The sequence below is a fragment of the Canis lupus genome, chromosome 6, assembly GCF_011100685.1.
Source record: "Canis lupus familiaris isolate Mischka breed German Shepherd chromosome 6, alternate assembly UU_Cfam_GSD_1.0, whole genome shotgun sequence".
Lineage (NCBI taxonomy): Eukaryota > Metazoa > Chordata > Mammalia > Carnivora > Canidae > Canis > Canis lupus.
Window position 1 is genome coordinate 47863042 of NC_049227.1, and position 19699 is coordinate 47882740.

Genomic DNA, 19699 nt, shown 5'->3' on the forward strand with positions numbered 1-19699 from the left:
GGGGAGGGCGGGGGCGCGGGGGGGCGAGGGGGGGTGGCCGGGGGTCCGGGGGCGCAGGGGGCGCGGGGGGCCGGCCGGGGGGCTCGGAGGGCTTGGGGGCCGGGGGGACGCGGGCGGTCACGGGGGACGCGGGGTCCGGGGGGCGCGGGGAGCCGGGGGGGGTGTCGCGGGGGGCGCGGGAGCCGGGGGCCGGGGGGCCGGGCCTGCGGGGCGGCGGGGGGCGGGGTCGCGGCCGCCGGGCGCGTGTGATTGGGTGGGCCCCGCGGCGGGCCGGGCCGGGCCGAGGGGGGCGCGGAGGGCAGTGGGCGGGGGAGGGGGCTGCCCGGGGCCCCGCGGCCGGCCCACTGACGGCATGAAGCCTTTAGGGGCGCGCAGTCGTGTCGGGTCGTCGGCGGGAGCCCCGCGCGAGCCTGCAGTGTGAGCGCAGGGCCCCGCGGAGGAGCCTCGGGGTCGCGGCCGGCGGGGCGGCGGAGGGAGAGGAGGGGGCGAGGCGCAGGCAGGCAGCACAGCGTCGGGTGCCCGGGAGGAGCCGTCTGCCCCCTCCTCGATGGCCGCGTAGCGGGCCCCGACGACGCGGTGCGGGGGACGAGGTCGGTGCGCGGCCGCAGTTGGCGGGTCGAGGTCGCGGCTGGAGCGGGGCCGGAGATGGAGCGGAGGCCGTCTCGGTGGAGGACGCGGCGGTGGCCCTGGGGGCTCACCGCGGCCGCCCTCGCGCTGACTTGCCTCCTCCAGGCTGCAGGGGTCGGCGGAGGTAAGGACAAAGCCCCGGCCGGGGGGGGCGTCGGCCTCTGTGGCCCGGGCCCTCCGCTCTGCCCCCCGCCCCCGCCCCCGCCCCCCGAGACCGTCCGGATGCTGCCGCCCGCGCGCCGGAGCGAGGCCGGAGAGACCCGGACGAGGCGGGACGCGAGCGGGGCGGAGGCCGCGGCGGCGCAGACCTGTCAGGCGCGGCCCGGGGATGCCCGCCCCGGGCCAGGGATGTCACCTGGGGCGCCGGCACCGCACCCGGCCCGGGCCTGACACGGGCCCCTGCGCGGCCCCGGAGCGCGGCTGCTGCTCTCCTCACATCCCACCTAGGGGGGGGTCCTTGTAGGGCTGAGCGGAGGAGGAGAAAATCTAGAGAAAGGGTAGAACAGGGACCTTGATAAAGTTCTTTGTGTGAAACAAAGTACAAACGGGCTCTTTTACGTTTAGGGAGAGAAGAGAAAGCAGAGGTGCTGAGTCTAGGAGACTGAGCACACGGAGTGTGAGTGTGAGTGTGAGAGTGTGTGTGTGTGTGTGTGTGTGGCATTCGGAAGAGATCTTAAGTGGAAGAAAAAACTGGCAGGTTCTAAAGCAGGGGCTGAAGATGGGGAGAGCCCCTCTCCCCCCGCGACCCCCACCCGCCCCCGCCCCCGCCCCCGCCCCCGCCCCCGCTTCTTCTTGCAGGTTGGACGTGCAGTTCCCTTGGAGAAGGATGAAAGTCGCCGAGCCAGGGGGGCGGGGGAGGAGGACCAGGCTTCGGGAGGGGAGAGGAGGGGGCCTGGGATGCGGTGGGAGGGGAGAGGTGAGGAAAAGGCTCTACGTGGCACCAGCAACCGCTCCGTGGCCCGACCTGCTGGGAGGACGGCAGCCCCGTCAGGACCCGAGGAGGGAGAGCGCCCGCACTCCTCCCCCGCCCCCCGCCCCTCCCCGCCCCTCCCCGCCCCCTCCCCGGGCCTCGGGCTGCGGCGGCCCGTTAGGTGCCGCAGCCCCGGCTGGCGGGCGGAGGCCTGGGGCGCTTGGAGGAGAAGAGCGAGCTTTGTCGGGTGCACAGACGAGTGGGGGGTAGCAAGGAGGGTGGCGAGGATTGGCTGAGGGCGAGACAAGTTGTCAACCCCAAATGCGCAGGCTTTAGCGGGAACCTGAGTGTGGCCCTGCTGGATGCCCAGACCTGCGTTCTCCCGAGTGGGAATGGGCGCTCCCGGGCCGAGCCCTGGAAGCCGGGCCGCGCTCCTCCCCGAGCTCGGCGGTGCTCACCTTCCTGGGCAGCGGGCGCCGCCGGCTGATCCTTCTGCTTGGCTTTTCCCGGGGAGATAGAGCCAGAGCCTCAAATGTAAATTGTGCTTGGATTTTGTTACAAGTCATGCCGATCATTTGGATTCATTCATTCATGCCGATGTGTTCGAGGATACATAGTAAGAGCCTTTGAAAGTGGAATCCATCAAAAGTTTGCTTTTTACCTTTGGTACCTGGTCACCCAGCTGGGCTGGTCAATTTCTGTCGGCAGTTCTGCCCTCTGCTGGTTTTATTTATTATTTGGGATTTTTTTTTTTTTTTTTTTTTTTTTTTTTTTTAAGCATCTGCCTTAGAACACAGGGTCTTTTCAAGTACTTGTAACTGCGGTGATGCCGGCAAAAGACACTCCGTTAAGAAAGAGCAGATCTACTATTTCTTTTTCAGCTGGTTACACACACATTTGGACAATGTATCGCAATGCCAGCTCTTGATTTAAAAATATAGACACCAAATTTTCTTCAATGAAGATGGATGAGATATATAAACTCAAGAGACACTGCTGTAGACATCCAGGGCTTATTTCAGGGCAGATATTTATGTTTCTCTTCCACACTTGGCCTTCCTTCAAGCTCTACGGCTATCAGAAAGATCAGATTTCTATACTTGTGTTGCATTAGTTGTCTCTTTTCAGTCTAGCTTCAGATCTGAAACACTTTTAAACAAACATCTCAGTACCACATCAAGTAAGTGGTGGAAAAGGAACCCTGACTGTTATTATAAGGCCAACTAATGTGACGAATAGCAAAGTTTAAGCATCATTTGTTGTTTTTGTTTGTCATTTCCGACGAGATGTCTTGAAAGTTACAAGACTGTTTGGATACCCACACTGTAAGATTTGGTATTCTTGTCATCAAGTTGCTAGGTGCTTATTACTTCCCACTAAGTAATATTTACAAATCTACTCTTGTAGGCATTTTTGCCACTTAATAAACTTCAAAAAGGAAGTAATAGTATAGTAATGCTTACAAAGGAAACCCTGGCCTGAATCATCACACAAGGAAAAAATAAACCCAGTGTTCGGTTCTTATGCTAGCCATTAGATTTGCAATTGAAGTAAGAATGAATATGATTTCATTCCAGTTTCTAAATAAAGGTGTTATTATGTAGTATAATTTACTGATGTTGGTGAGATGCAGGGGTGTGATTTGATTGCTAAATCAAAAGGTAATTTAAAACAGCCTATTTTCACCTAAAATTTGTATTTCTTGGATTTAAAACAAAGACTTAAAGAGTTCTGGTAAATTCTTTTTTTTTTTTAATAAATTAAATCCTAAAGAAAGTGTAGTTAGGATCCTAAAGCATCTGCCTTACAAAGAATAGTTCTTGACCTGAATGGATTAGAAGAAAATTTATAATCTCACACAGAATCATATTGTTTTGCTTTGCAAATCCGAAGCCTGTAACTTGGACATCTTTAACATGCCTATTACAATTTTTTAGCATTTATTTTGATTTAGCCTAAAAGAGTATTATTTTTATAGTATGTTCATTTGCATTAACTTCAATTTTATGTCTCCTATATTTCCCTGTGGTTAACATAAATGTTTTATCTCAGAAATTTATAGATTTATCAATTAGTCCATTGCTTGTTATAGAGAGAACCTGATATTTACCTGGAATTTATAGTGACAGTGCTGTGATTGCATTAAGGGTGAGGGCTTTAAGACTTTTAAAACCAGTTAAGCTATAAGTGATTAGTAAGAAAAATAGTATTTAATTGAATCTTTTTTTGTTTTTTTCACTAGTTGAAATGCTATTCAACTCAACCTTTGGTGATAAAACCAAGAGTGTGTCTTGCAAAAAGTTGATTAATTTTATGAGCGCTTTTCAAAGCTTGTCAGCAATGGGTAGTGAGCCTTGCTGGAGTGTTTTGAGTGCCCAGGATCAGCAGGTGAAATGGTGCTGGCTTCCAGAGTATGTGCTAATCCAACCTTGCAAAGAGATCAAGTTTGTCCCTGTGGGTCCTTAATCAGAAATCAGTTAAAAGGTCAGATACACTTCTGATAACAAATGCAGTGTCTGCTAGGATTATTTATAGTGTCTTTCCTCTTTTTTTTTTTTTTTTTAAATTGACAAAGTCTAATAGAGAAACAATAAAGAAAACCGGGTATCTTATGAGAAGCATTTTCCTGCCTGTTTTAAACAGATTTAGGTGACACATATATATTCAAGTAAATGTAGACACTTTCACAAAATTGTCTACTAGTTTTGAAATTAAGTTTATTAATATCTTAAAGTGACAATTTACTTCATAATAAGTACTTGACTGAGACTCCACTTTATAAAATTACTCTGTAAGAGGTATTCTCATATTTTTTGACAAGATTGTGAAGTGGCAAGTGAGAAATGTATATATCTCTTACAATTTATTTAATTAATTTTTTAGAGTCTGTGTTTGCTTCAATATGACTAGTGTAGATAGAGCGTATTATTCAAGTTAAGTTATCCCTAAAATATAGCATGGCAAACATGAATCTCTTTCTCACATTTTTGGGTAGCATTTCTGATAAGACACCAAAACAAAACATAAAACAGAACCACAAACTAAATAGTGATCTTTCTTTTCTAAAAGTTTGCTTTTTTTTCTGGGAAAAACTCTACTCACTCTGGTTAATTTATTGAAGCATTGCCTATTTGATAATGAATGATAATGAGAATGGACTCAAGTCAAGCTTGGTTGAGAGTGCCTGTAATAAAAAGCTGAATTTTTCAAGGGAAGGGAAAAAAGGTGTATAGATTTTTAAAAGAGAAAGCTAGAGATATTATTGTAGAGATTATTTCTCTTTACTACCTTCTCACTTGACTAATGAAGAAACCAAGGCATAGAAAAGTTATTAGCTAAATGATTTTTCTCATAGAAAATAAAAATATTTCCATAATATTCAATGTTTTTCTAAGTGAATATAGTGAAGGTCTGCGATAGTGACAAAAATATCTGTAAATAATAGTAGGTCTGAGACTTTATGGAATGACCAAATACAGCCTAACTGTACTTCTTGGAGTTTAGTGAGAAGATGGATTAAGTGAAAATGATTGATTTAAAGAAAATCCATTAGGGAACAGAGTTATAGAATGCATTTAAAAATTCCTCAATTTTCTAAATTTGGAGAAAGGTGATTTTTGATAATTTGTATTGTCAATACACCTAATTATGTGATTCTATAGGATTATCGGTATCAGAGTAGAAAGTGTAGTACTTTGTAAAATATTTTTTGTGTATGTTTGTTGCTGGATTAGGAACATAGTTTTTTATTATGCACTGTAAAGTTGTTACTGGAGGGCCAGTCACACTTTGAATTTTAAGAATCTAAGAAATTATATATTTATATAATATAAATATATATGATATATTTACTTCAAAGAATATATTCAGTTAATAATATATCTGTGTTTATTGCATATTGTGTCAGATTTTATGCTTTCCAAGTTGATTTTAGATTGGATGATATAGACTATATATATATATATATATACACACACATATTGGTTGTATTACTAAACCAGATAATAATTTGATTATTACTCAACATGGCTTGTTTGTTTAATAGATAATATTTTGCCAAACAAGTGGCAAACTTGGGAAGATATAGGAGAGCACTTAGTAATGTAAATTCTAATTGATTTTTCTTCTGGATTGTTAAGACATCTGAGACTACATAAATAACTTCCACCTCAAGAAGAAATGGACAGTTAGTCTATCGGGAAGTAGACACTCTTAAGAGATGACCATGATACTTGTCTTGCTGGCAACAACAATGGTAGATCTAGTATTTCTGTCAAATGAAGAGTTTTCCTCTCTTTAGGGAAAGCAGTACATGTCCTTAGGGTCCTGAAGAAGACACCGTGGAAACTAATATTTATATTCATGATCAACTCTAACCATTTATATGAATATAGGGTTTAATAAGTACTGAGCCATCCACATCATTTAAATAGTTTTTAATGATTATACTTAGGTATTCAAAAGCCAGACTTCCATTGTATACTAAGCACACTTTTCTTTCCTCCTACTTTTGGAGAAATAATTAAGGGCAGTTGGTGTAATCATTAGGCATTCAAGGCAACTACAGAGTGGGGGCTGAGAGCTGATCTGTATTTCTGCTTTTACTCCTCCACTTCCCTCATTTGATACTGGGGAAATGTGACCTGAGCTGGGAGTGGTGAGAGGAAACCCAACTTTGTTTTTGACCATCGAAGTTTTTGTTCCTTAGCAAAGAAGAAAGAGAGGTGTACACAGATGCTATAAAAAATTGCAGTGTTCCCTAAATTCTTTCACCAAAGAGGCAACTTTAAATGCAGATTTCGGTGCAGCTTTTGGTATACTATAATGACTTGCCTAAATTTGGACTTTCTTCTTCTAATTTCTCTTGCAATTTAATTCAGAACATAAAGTTCTATTTTTTTTTTCATTTTAAACTGTTTTCTATATCATTAGGTGACTAATGTATCTTTCTTTTTCTTGCAAAACCCTAATAAAATGTCATTTTTATAAGCTTTTCTTCCCCCTGCTTTCTGTTGTCTCAAAACTCAACCTGAATAATACTAGCTGGTAGAGAAGATGAAAGTCGATTTTAAAGTGATTTAGTGAGTAGTATCTATTGGTTGCAGTCTTTGGCCTACTGCTGACTTGGCTAGTGGTTCTTTAGACATTGGCTGATCACCAGACCTACTGTTATCTGGTAAAATAAACTCTTTGCTTGCTGCGCATGGAATTAGAGACAGTGCTATTAATTTAGGAGAAAGAACTCAGAGAAAAGAAAGGTTATCATATTTCAGAGTAAGAGACCAGCTTAAATACGACTTGACAATTGAGAACTAAAACAAACCTGTGTAAAAGTGCTTTAGCACAATCAACTTTTGCAATCCCTTCTAAACCACCTTTTTTTTTTCCTTAAAAAGCATTTCTTTCTTATTTTAAACAAATTTAATTGCTCTTGAATGGCCCTCTACTGTACAGGCAAATGAAGGTCCCTATTCATAGAACTTGAGCGCATAGAGTGTCAGTGGAAGCTTCCTTCCTCTGTCTGACTGCTAAGCTGGCATCCGGGCTTACAGGCGTGAACCTTCCACTGTGTGAGGTGGTTGGCTTTCCTTCCTCACTCAGCTCTTCACAAACAACTTCCCAAAAGGATGACTGCCAGAAAGGGCAGTGGTTGCAATTCCTGACAAAGCTAATAAGAAACTCTAAAACACTTTTGCACTTTGTGCTCTTAGAGAGCTCTGCAGAGACAGAAGAGTCATACATGTCTCTATTTTCCCTGACTTCTCCCTTTAGGCAAGAGTCAACAGTGGAGCACACCCTACTAGCTGGCACTCTTCTTTTTGAATGCTGATGAGTCTTCAAGAAACTTCACTGGTTTTGAGAATAATTGTTGAGAATTGAGAATATATTGTACAAATGGCTTAGCCTGATGTAGAGTAGCCTTCAGGATGGGATTCTTCTGTGTGCCCAGGCTCCTGACCAGCCACTCCCTCCACTGCCATAAACCTGCCCCCATTTACCCTGCACTTCGGCTGTGTTAAACCTCTTGCCTGTGTTCTCCCCTGTCCTGGGACACACCATTCTCTTTCCCTGGAATATCTGTAGCCTTCTCATCCGTCTAGCAGATGTCTTCTCCTACTTCAGGATTTAGATCAGGCTTCATATCTCCAGGCAGATAAAATAGTAAGATCTAACACTCGGTACCTGCTTATTATTATGTGCCAGCTCCTGTAGTTAGCACTTTTCATATAGAATCTCATTTCATTCTGACAATTGCCCTGGAAGTAAGCTAATGTTAACATACACATTTTACCCACGAGGGAACTGAAAAACAGAGAAGTTAATTATCATGCTTAAGGTCACACAGCTTCTATGTGATAGACCCAGGATTTGAACCTAGACAATCATGTTACAGGGTCCGTGGGTTTGATCATTTGTCCCAGCTTACTTTATCATGTGTTCTAATGTTTCCATACAGCCGCCCTGACTTATGATTATAGTACCCTGGGGTGCCACATTAATGGTCAGAACACACAACTGCACCATAGTAAGCATTGTGTCAATTGTATGAATAACTTGAACGCCACTAAGGAGAAATATAAAGAGGACTTGGCAAAAGACAATGTTCTAATTCAGCCTGCATTAAAGTTCAGTGGTGGACACCATACCACTCTTAACATTTTAAGAACAATCCTGAGCCCTAATAATGTTGGAGACCACTAAGGGTGGTTGCTAGAAGCCAGCAAGTGTTACTTTATTTCCTTTGACTTATTTAAGGGGAAGTTGACAGCTGTATCTGTTAGCATTCACAGTTCAGATTGGAGTTGGCTTGGTTTCATTAAGTAATAAGGACACTTAACAAATTGCTGCCTGTTCTAATCAGGATCCATTGCAAGGAACAACAGGTCTTATTCCACTTTGGGAGACTGATATATGGTAGTGTGCTTTATTACCTTCAGTATAAAAGTGTCAGATCTGATTGTCTAAAAGCTGTTTGGAATGCAATCAACTGCTTTTTTTTTAAATTTTTATTTATTTATGATAGTCACACAGAGAGAGAGAGGCAGAGACACAGGCAGAGGGAGAAACAGGCTCCATGCACCGGGAGCCCGATGTGGGATTCGATCCCGGGTCTCCAGGATCGTGCCCTGGGCCAAAGGCAGGCACTAAACCGCTGCGCCACCCAGGGATCCCTGCAATCAACTGTTATAATGTAACTAAAAGATACATAGGTTGCAAAAAAAAGGATATCGTTATTTAAGAAATTACTCATTTTTCTGTTAGTCTTCCTGTAGGAGTTGCTGGGGGGGGGGGGGTAACGACTATGATTTAGTTTTATTTCTGTCCTCAGAGTCTACCAAGATGCCACAATGCACAGTACATAATATAGTCACTATTTAGATTATAAATTATCTTCTTACTTTGCCCAGTGGACTGGAACAAGGTTAAATCTAGTTAATTTGGAGTGGTGTGAAGTGATCTACTCATGTCATGTCGATAGCTGTAATTAGATCCCTCCCTCTTTACTTCTTTACTTATTCTCTGTAAGTGAATGAATTGGGATATCCCTTTAGCTTTCCTCATTTGGAGAACACATTTTGCACATTCTCTTCCAAGACACTGCTAAATATTTGAAGCTACTAATTGCCTACATTACCTCTAAAATGGTAGTTTTCTTTAACATAGCAATCTGTTAGAGAAAAACACCATATGAAGGTGGTATTTTTGCTTTGACAGCAACATAAATAATTTCACTGTCTGCTGGTGAACAAGAAAGTTTAGGACAAGAGTGGTATCAATCTGTTAAAATAATAATTGGGAAATTCCCATCATATATTCATTTTGAAACTTTTATCTCAGTTTTGTATGCTATTAGGAATTTCTTATATTGCTTAATAACTATTAAAAGAGTAACCCATCTGTATTTATCACCTTATGGTTATTTTAGTAAGCTCATTCTAGAAATTAATTTTCATATTATACATATATTGTACATATATACATATTATATATATGTGTGATATACTTACTATATTATGAAGTACCATCTTTAAGCAAGGAGCTTATAGTTTCAAGTCCTTAATAAGATTAAGAGACAGTAGTTGTAGAATTGTTTTGGAAGAATGCTACATACTTTTTATATTCTATTCTTATCCATTGCATATTTATTTTAGTTACACCAAAATCATTAGGATATGTATCTTTATCGTTTTAGTGTGTCCCAAGCACATAGTACAGAGCCTGTCACATGGTATTCGATAGATAAATCTTCATTGAGTGAAGTGGAAGTGTCGGTTGAAGCTCTAATGAATAACCTAACGAACAACCTGAGATATGAAATAAGGTTCTATATGTCAGTTATTGCCAGTGTCTAAAGAAGTATATCGAACAGATTTTTGCTGATATTGTGATTTCCTGAGAATGTCTATCTCTATTTTACCTCCAGGCAAGCTATTATTTCCACCGTGAACACTCTTCCAAGCCACTTACCATTGCTTTTTTTACTCAGTATTTAGATATTATCCCCTAAAAGAATACCTCTCTTCAACCATGAAGACTGAGGTAGTTGACCTTGCATAACATCCTAAAGCACACTATGCTTCTTCCAATATGCTTATCACAGAATATTTTTGATGCTAAATTGAAAACAAATAATGCATCTTTTTTCATTCATGTTAGAAATTCTGGCTTCTGGCACTATACCTAGGGCAAATAGGTGGCCAAAAGATGTTTATCATATGAATTAATGACCTCATAAGCAAGAGATTTTACTAAAGTCAAGAATACGCAGGCAGTCAGCCTTGTCTTGATATCACAATTATTTCCAATCCCATCTCCGTGGATGTTGATTGAGTAGATTTTGTATGGAATCCAAGGTTAGGTACTTTATAAAGCCCCACAGATAATTTTGATACACATCCAAAGGTTTATGAATATTTTGTAATGGGAAATAAAAACACACAAAAATAGGAATGTGTCTAGCTTGTATTAACAGAGCACTGCAAGTCAAGTAAAAGGTTATTTATCTGCTGCATGCAAATCATTTGATAAATACTCAATTACCCAATAGCAGTGAGTCTGCAAAAAGTGATTTGGATAGATCAACTGAATTATGATATAGATTGTGCTCTTTTTAATCCTCCTCTCCATAGCATGTAATAAACTAGATGTAGGCAAAAATTGCTTTTCTCAACATTGAAGTCATCTGCTTATATTGAAACTATAATTTAAGTTTTATAATAAACATTTTAATGGCTTTGGCCACTTGTAAGTAGGAAATGCCAAGCTTTTAAGTATCACACTCTCAACACGCACTCTTAACTGGCATTGGTTCTTTCCCTTGCCATCCTCAGAGTTGTGATATTATTTCTGCTTTCAATTTCAGTTCATAGAAGCTTTTTATGATACAAGAAAGTTCAGGATTGAGGCTGTTCAATAACTGTGAAAATTAAATGACTCTCTTCTATGTGTAGTTAGTGTTAGGTGCCCTGACTAGAAAGATAGTATGCCTACTTTCTAGTGTCTATTCTCAAGGGTATGTGTATTATCAGGAGAGTGCTGGGGTTAGGAGAATGGGCTAGGACCACATAACACAAGACTGTGTGGATAATATTTTTATTTAGTGCAGACTCATGTGACTAATTAAAAAATACAGGGAGGCTGCTAAGTTGGCAGGATCAGTACATACTTTGATATCTATCCATACTAGGTGGTTCCACTTGATTGCAACCACTGGATCTTCTGACAAATAACCAGGGAACTGAGACCATGCTGCTTTTTTCTGGAATAGCTAACCTCCTGTAAAGTCTCTTGGGGTTCTCCACGGTAATTAGTACATTTAAGTGACACTTGATACAGGATTATGCCCATTATGGACTTGAAAAATGCATGAATGAATAATCTTCCTATTTTATAAGGGAGTACATGAAACAAAATGTGTGCACGTTTTATAAAATCCGCTGTGAGACAAAGATTTAGTCTAACATTTTAAACCTTAAATGTGATCATTCTTGTCATTACCCAACTTGCAGCATGTTTTAGGACATAAATTGGAAGTGGTTATTTTTTTGTTGTTGTTTCTGAGGATTCATATATTGGACCAAGATATCTATTTTGATTATTTGAGAGAATAAAATATTTATTATAATCATTTGTTAATCCATAATGATTTCTTTCACAGAAAGTTACATCAAATAGAGTTTTAAAATAAGTATAATTAATTAATTATAGCTTTATATGTTTATCGGCTGTCAACTCCCAGTTTTATTTCTACCCCGTAACTTCCCTGAATTCCAGTCTCATATATTCAACTGCCTATTCAGCCATTTCCAGTGGAATGTATTAAATCATCTCAAAATTATCATGCCCAGAACTGAATCAGAGAACTCCTTCTGAAACCTGTACCTCTCACAATCTTTCCATCTCAGTGAATGGCAACACAGTCATGATGTTTGAGCTAAAATACTTGGAGTAGCTTTGACTCCTTTTATCTCATACTCTGTATCCAACCCATCAGCAACCCTGTCTGCTCTGTCATCAGAGTATATCCAGAATCTGATCTAGTACTTCATCTCCCAGTCCAAGATAACAAAATTGCCCAAATGTTGCACCTGGGGGATAGGAATTACTTCCTTTCTGCTCTCTATTCCACTCTAGTGTCCCTGTCTGTTCTCAGCGCAAGCAACCACAGTGGTTTGGAAAACTAGTTGGTTCATGTTACTTCTCTCCCTTAACTTCCAATAGTTTTCTGTCTCATTTTGAATAAAACCTTAACTTGAACATCCCGGAGGACCTATACAATCTGCTTCTAACCTGCCTCACCCTTATTTCTCTGACCTCATCTCTTCCACCTCTATGATTTTCTCTGCTGGAGACCTAAGTGTCTCCTTGCATTTCCTCCAGCTCCTCCCATTTGGGACAACTCATCTCTCAGACTCTTTGCACTTGCTATTCCTTTGCTTAGAATGCTACTTTGTTGAAATATCAGGATACAAAAGTCTCTTATGCCTGGCTAGACTGCTCAGACATTATTTCCTTATTGAGGCCTTTCCTGTCTTTCTTATTTGATACTAAAATCCATGCCTTCTTAACCCTTGTTTCCTGATATATTTTCTTCTTAGTACTAATCAAATATTTGTCATGTATAAAAAGTCATGGCTTATTTAAATTAAAGGTGAGTATTTTATTTTAAGGCTTTATATCAAATGTAGAATTAGATATTTTTGGAGTACAGGGAGTACAACTATTGCCTTAAAGTATTTGGGCAGGTTCTAGGCGATTGTTGTCCACATAATTGCCATAGTTTTTAAACTTATTTTGCATATTTATACATAGTCACTGTGACACTTAAATTCCACATGGTAAAGCATTTTACTTATTTGATGGACATCATGCATATTGGTCCAGTTTTAAGAGATTATAGCTGTATAGAAATTGTAATGGAAATTTGTACTTTGCTTAGCTGGTTTAATAGGACAATAATGTGGGACTCGTGGTTACTTAAAAAGTAGATGGATATTTGCAGGTGAAGACCTAAAAGCAGCTATAGATTAAATATTGTTAAGGAAATGTACACACATACTAATATTCAAAACAAATTTATTTGTTATTTACAATCAATGCTAAATCTATGCTAGGACCACAAGGTTTACACATTTCTTTCAACCACTGGGTAGGTCAGAATTAGAATAAACAGTCAACAGTGGGATGTGGATACAATGGATTGTGGTGGGAGCCACACTTTATCCATTACTTCTACTTCAGAATACTTAATTATGTATTTCCTTTACCTTTTCCTTTCCAATTTTGAATTTCACTGTGTGATTTTTTTTTTTTTTTGAGCTGGTATATTCATGGGATCATAAGGAAGTATATTTACATTTAATTGCTGGGTTTCTGTTTTCTGAAATGGTATTACCATTAGGCTTGTTAGGTGCTTAGTTTTGATGAAATTAACTATAAAATTTCTGAAACTACGGGCTACTATTTTACAAGTCTTTGCCCATGTCATTCTTAATTTGATGCTATTCTTTGTTTGAATATCAAATATCCAGTTTTTGCAAGATGCCTATCAAAAACTTGAGACTTGAGATATTTGTATTTATTTTATTCATTTTTTTTCCTGAAGGGAAATATATTCTCTACACATAGGTTTAAAATGACAAAACATTTAAGTGTACTATAGAATCCCTTGGGTAAAATGGACTCTAAACACTTCCCATGTCCAGGAGTATTTAGTGTAAATACTACAACTCTAATCTTGTAAGCTTACAATTTATTAATGTATTCAAGCAGTTCATTTCTCCCATCTTATACTTTGAGTATAAAGATTAGATTACAAAATATAGACAAAAAGTCTAATTGTTTCAGCTACAAAGCGTTGTGTTGGAACATAGGAAATTTATGTGATTTGTATTAACATTATTTGTCCCACATTATCACTTAAAAATGAACTCTCAAACCTTTTTTTTTTTTTAATATGGAAGAGTTTAGATCAATAGGTTTTGTTTTTTAATACTTCATGTTTGTTTGTAATACATCGTTGCTGTATATCCTATATGTGTTTGAAATAAATAGGAGAAATGGTATCGGAGGAAAGAAACTAAAATATTAGGTTTTTAAAAGGATTTATTTTTTTATTTTGGGGGGGAGATGGAGAGAAAGAGAGCACATGAATAGAGGGAGTGGCAGAGAAAAGGCATCTCAAGCACAGTCCTTATTGAGCACATAGTCCTATGTGGGGCTCTATCTCATCTGAGCCGCAATCAAGAGTTGGATGCTTAACCAACTGAGTCACCAGGCATCTCTAAAATATTAGGTTTTTTTAAACCTTTTAATAAATAACTCACATCATGTTGCTATATTTAATCTATAGTTATGTTAATATCTATGCAATACAAAAAGAAATTATTAAATGGGGAAAATCCTAATGAAAGCGTATTAAGGCCAATTGTGCTACAGAGTGGTAATGAAATCTATATGAAAATATAAATTCAACTCATTTGGTTACATAAACTGACAAAGTTCTAGGCAACTTCCTGGAGTTGTATGTTCTTGGGATAACATAGTAGTGTGCTGGAGAGGTTGCTTAGCACTACATAATTTTCATGGAGATATCTGATGGACCTTTAGAGGTGGAAACCTGTTTAGTTTTCTGCTCTTCTGTAAAGAGATTTCCCAAAGTAGTCAGGGGAAATGGATAGTAAGAATCAAATGAATTATAATTCTGGAGGAAACATGGGTGATGCTCACTGGCACTATTAAAGATGTTCAAATAGATTGAAAATTTAAGGACATAGTGCTTTTAGATATTATTTTTACTAAGTGTTACTATGTGTTGGACACTTTCCTCAGAGGTTAAAATGCTTATTTTATTTAATTATCAAAATAAGGTTAAGTTGGAGAAACTAAGTCACAGAGTAGGTTCCAACTGTAGAAATGGAGTTATTAATTGTTGCCTATTCACTTGTCCTATCCTACATTTCAGACTCTTTATTAAGAGCTCTTGTCATTTTAAAATATAGCAAAATATTGGTTATAGTTAAATTATAATAATAGTCATTTCACTCTCACTTTTTCATTTGTCAGTCCTAAATCCCACCACTACATAAACTCAGTAGCACTCTTGTTTTTTTGATATTTATCTAGAGCAGCAAAGCATTTCATGACTGAGTGGGAGATTCTTAAAAAGATTTTATTTATTTATTTGAGAAAGAAAGAGAGCATTCAAGTGAGGGGAGAGGCAGACAGAGAAGGACAAACAGACTCCCCACTGAGCGTGGGGTCTGATGTGGAGCTTAATCTCACCACTTCAAGAAAATGAATGGAGCTGAAACCAAGAGTTAGACAGTTAAATGACTGAGCCACCCAGGCTCCCCAGGAGATGGTTCATAACTCTGTGTTTTATTTTTATTTCTCCCTAGAATGATATGTTTCTATGTAGCCTGTGATGTGAGATACAAGGTGGGGATAAGTGACTCCCTAGAGATGAGAAAGCATCTACTTTAGAAAGGCCACTTAAGAACTGTGTTCTTGGGCAACCCCGGTGGCTCAGCAGTTTAGTGCCACCTTTGGCCTGGGGTGTGATCCTGGAGACCTAGGATCCAGTCCCACATCAGGCTCCCTGCATGGAGCCTGTTCTCCCTCTGCCTGTGTCTGCTTCTCTCTCTCTCTCTCTCTCTCTCTCTTTCTCTCTCTCTCTCTCTGTTATGAATAAATAAATAAAATATAAACAAACAAACAAACAACAAACAAACAAACAAACTGTTCTTGCCACACTTTAATCAAATGGAAACAATCAGATTTGGGAAGCTCTTCAAGGTGCTGATTATAAAGGCCATTTCTGACACTCCATTTTCCTCTGCAGACTGGTGAGAAAGAAACTCTGGCTCTGAGGCCGGATGTAGCTGCTTATTGATTCATGTATTCATTCATTCATTAAACATATCTGTATTGATTATTCATTATGCATCAGCTGCTATGTTATTTATCAATACTGCAGTGAACATCAGTGGTGCTGATGTTTGCTATCAGAGAGTTTACAGTCTATCAGGGGAGGCAGACATCAAACAATAAATTACAAGCTTAGCAGAGAGAGAGAGAGAGGGAGGGAGATTAGGTGGATGAGTCTGTAACAGGGATCTTAGACACACACCATGCCTGAGTGAAAATGAGATAATTGAGTAAGCAAAATAGAGTGTGGAGTTATCCAAGGGGAATATACGGCACTTGGGATCATATGAATGGGTCACATAACCCAACCTGGGAGAGATAAGTAATGATTTCCTGAAGGAAGTCATGATTAGGTTGAGATAAAAAAGGTTGGTTAGGTCTCAGTCATGTGGCTTTAATCCTGGCTACCCATTTAGATTCATCTAAAAAATCATGAATGCTTGTCCGCCCCACCCCACCCCCCTGCTTCCTCCATTCTAGTTATTGGTTCTTACATAGAACCCAGACATACTTATGTTTTAAAAGATCTCCAGAAGCTTCTAATGACAGGGTTGAGAAACAGTCAACTATCCTTAGCCAATTGAGAAAGGATTGAAAAACTAAATCCTCAATAAAGGAAACAGTGTATTTTAGAAACTTAGAGAAGTTTATTTCAGCTGGAACACTTCATTTGGGGTTGGGGAAATGGTTAGGAGTTAGTGTAGATGTTTCACTTGGAGATTGTGGCTCTGAATATCCATGGTGGAGATCTGATTTTTCTCAAGAGGTGCTCCATAGCTATGATACACCCAGGGAGAGTTTGGACATCTCAATTTATTTAGTGTTGATATCTTATCAGGCAACCATGATTACTTTCATTTTCTTGTGGTCTGTGCTGTCTTGTATCTGTGCTGCATATCTAATATTTCTGTCAGCCTCCTCTAAGCTTATAAACTTCTACCCATCCTTCAGGACTCAGCTTAAAAGAAACCACATGGTAGATCTTTCAGCCTTTTTGAGCTATACGGGCTCTATCAGAGCTATACAACTCTGTTGTAGGGCAGAAGCAGCTGTGGACAATATATAAATGAATGGGTGTTGCTATAGTCTAATAAAAATATTGTTTGTGGATGCTGAAATTTAAATTTCACGTAGATTCCATATCTCACACAATATGGTGCTCCTTTTAAATTTTTAATGATGTAAAAATAAAACCATTAATATCTTATATACCATAACGAGGTAGTCAACAAGGTCTTGACCCATAGGCATAGTTTCTCCTACCACTGTTCTAAGACATTGTTACAAATACTCTCAGAAACTCTCTTAAGTAAATATTTTTATTATTTTCATCTTACCGATGTAGAAACTGAGGCCTAAAGCAAGTCCAAATCATACAGATGCTAAGTGCCAGGGATGGGATTCCAGAATCATTCCAGCTCTTCAGCACTATGTATTGCTGTGACTTACTCCTTATTGGTAATGGGAGTGTGTCAAGAGGTTTAAAGGAGGAATTAATTAGAGATGAAACAATCAAAGCACTGTGAGGCTTTAGATCAGTAATCCATGTGGACACTGAAAGGAACAGAGGGAAAGGATTAAAGACCTGGGACAGACTAATCAGTGAATGAGTTGGGGGGGTGGTGTTCAAGAGGATCAGGAAAACATAATAGAAAATATATAGTAGGCCCTCAAAAATTTTTGTTTTAAGATAAGTGAGCTCTATGGACTTCAGAGAAAGTTGCTTCTAGTATTTTTATATTATTTTGTTTCACATTCAGCCAGTATTTTATAGAGCTCATGTGTATATGTGTGTGTATAGCTGTTGTCTTCTGGTTTGGGAAAAATTCAAGAATAGGCAAATAATTAAAACTAAGTATGGAAAGTGCTATATTAGAAGTGAGTATAACCCAGATAACCCAGGAAATGCTTTCTGGAGCAGATTACTCATCATTTATAGCCTACATATCCCTCAGTGAAGTGGAGCTCAATGATTCAGATGGGGGGCATAGAATTTAGAAACATCCAGAGGCAGGAAAAAGAAGATGGGGGCCAAGGTGTTCTGGGCTGTCTAAATTCAGTATAGCTAGAGCAGTGAGTGAGGAAGGAGTTAGGGGAAATGACAATGAAAAAAAAATGGTGGAGGTACAGTTAGGGTGGTACCGGGAGGACAAATGTATATGTTCAGATCTTCAAGATTTTATATTCCGGTCTGTGCATACCATCTGGAAATTTTAGTGGGTTCACTGAAGGAGTTTAAGCAGGACAGTGACATAAAGCCTGGAGTTTTGGAAGCTTGCTCAAGTTGTGGTGTGCAGACTGATGAGAAAAGACATGGAAACCAGTCAAGTGGCTATTGTAATAATGCACTGGGCTCTGATATCTTATTCTCCCATTTAATAAAATGTAACAGTATGTCGTAAAAGGCAGGAAAAATACTGTTGAACAAAATATGGTACTAATTGGATACATCTGAAATTCTAATCATGGTTTGTGGCATCAGCTATTGGCAACATGGAAACAATTCCAATATTAAGGGCATTTAAGAATTGCTTTGAATATGGAAACTTCACTTTTTTAGATATATCAAGTTAAGCTCCAAGAACTACTGCTTTTAATCTTCATTTTATTTTTTAAAAGAATTTATTTATTAATGAGAGACACAGAGAGAGAGGCAGAGACATAGGCAGAGGGAGAAGCAGACTCCCTGTGGGGAGCTTGATGTGGGACTCCATCCCAGGACAGGATCATGACCTGAGCCAAAGGCAAGTGATCAACCGCTGAGCTGCCCAGGTGCCCCTACTTTTAATCTTTAAACAGTTGCAATCTGGTCAATAAAATATGAAGAATAATTTCCCTGCATGTATAATGTATGTGTGTGTGTATGCATAAAATCATAAAATCCATATTATGAGAATTTGTTAAATGCTATGATTATGAGATCAAATAACAGATAGATTTCAAAGTGGCTTAATTTATTATTTAGTTGTCTTGAAGGAAAAAACTTTAAAACTTGAGTAACTAAGTTTTACATTTTTATAACTTGATATGGCTTTCTAGAGAAAGGAAAAACCTAGTTGAAATCTTTATTTTGTATCCCTATTTTTTAATTGGTTTTTGAAGAGTGAATTATTTCTTAAAATGTGTCTCTACAAAGAATTTTTTGAGGTTTTAAAAATAGAGCCCTTATTTTGAATCCTATAGAGGGAATGTGTTTTTACCACATTACTTTCAAAGTCGGAAGGAACAAATGTGACAAAATCTGTGCTCTTGGAAAAGGTCATACTGTGAAAAGATATTCTGGAGAGAAGGGACATGTGGTTTATTTTATTTTTTATTTACCTACGAGCAGTTGGAACCATGACCATGGAACTTCATCCTTTACCTCGTAGAATTACAGCTTTCATAGCTGTTTTCAGGTTTGTCCTTGAGTCTTTAACCCTCATCTACTTTTGCTAACGGCCTCAGAGCAAGAAGATAAAATAAGCAGATAAAATGCTGTGACTTTTAGAAACAGTCTCCTTCAGAGTCATTTATACCCTGAAACATAAATTAAGTTAATTTAAAACAAATAAAAACATCAGGAATCAATTAGCTGTCTCAAGATAATTTTAGTATATTATATTTATGTTTTCAGTTTCTTTTACAGGGTATAGCAATGAAGGTGGTGAAGTGGAAAGAGCCTGGATTTGATATTTGCCCAGATCTTAGGAGTATCCTCAGTTTGGTTTCTGGGTTTCAATTCCTTCATCT

At 39.5% G+C, this 19699-nt stretch overlaps 1 protein-coding gene and 1 pseudogene across 3 annotated transcripts in view; both read left to right on the plus strand.

The window, feature by feature from the left end:
* Positions 1–556: 556 nt before the first annotated feature.
* The window catches only part of COL11A1 (collagen type XI alpha 1 chain), a 197026-nt gene continuing 177883 nt past the window's right edge, over positions 557–19699 (plus strand). For 2 of the 3 annotated variants that reach the window (XM_038541182.1, XM_038541181.1), the window contains exon 1: positions 557–751. In XM_038541182.1, coding sequence (XP_038397110.1) covers positions 646–751 — 106 coding nt within the window. In that variant the 5' untranslated portion in view covers positions 557–645. The remainder of the gene's footprint in view (positions 752–19699) is intronic. The other variant, XM_038541183.1, reaches the window with a different exon arrangement.
* Positions 3931–18369, plus strand: LOC111096468 (annotated as a pseudogene).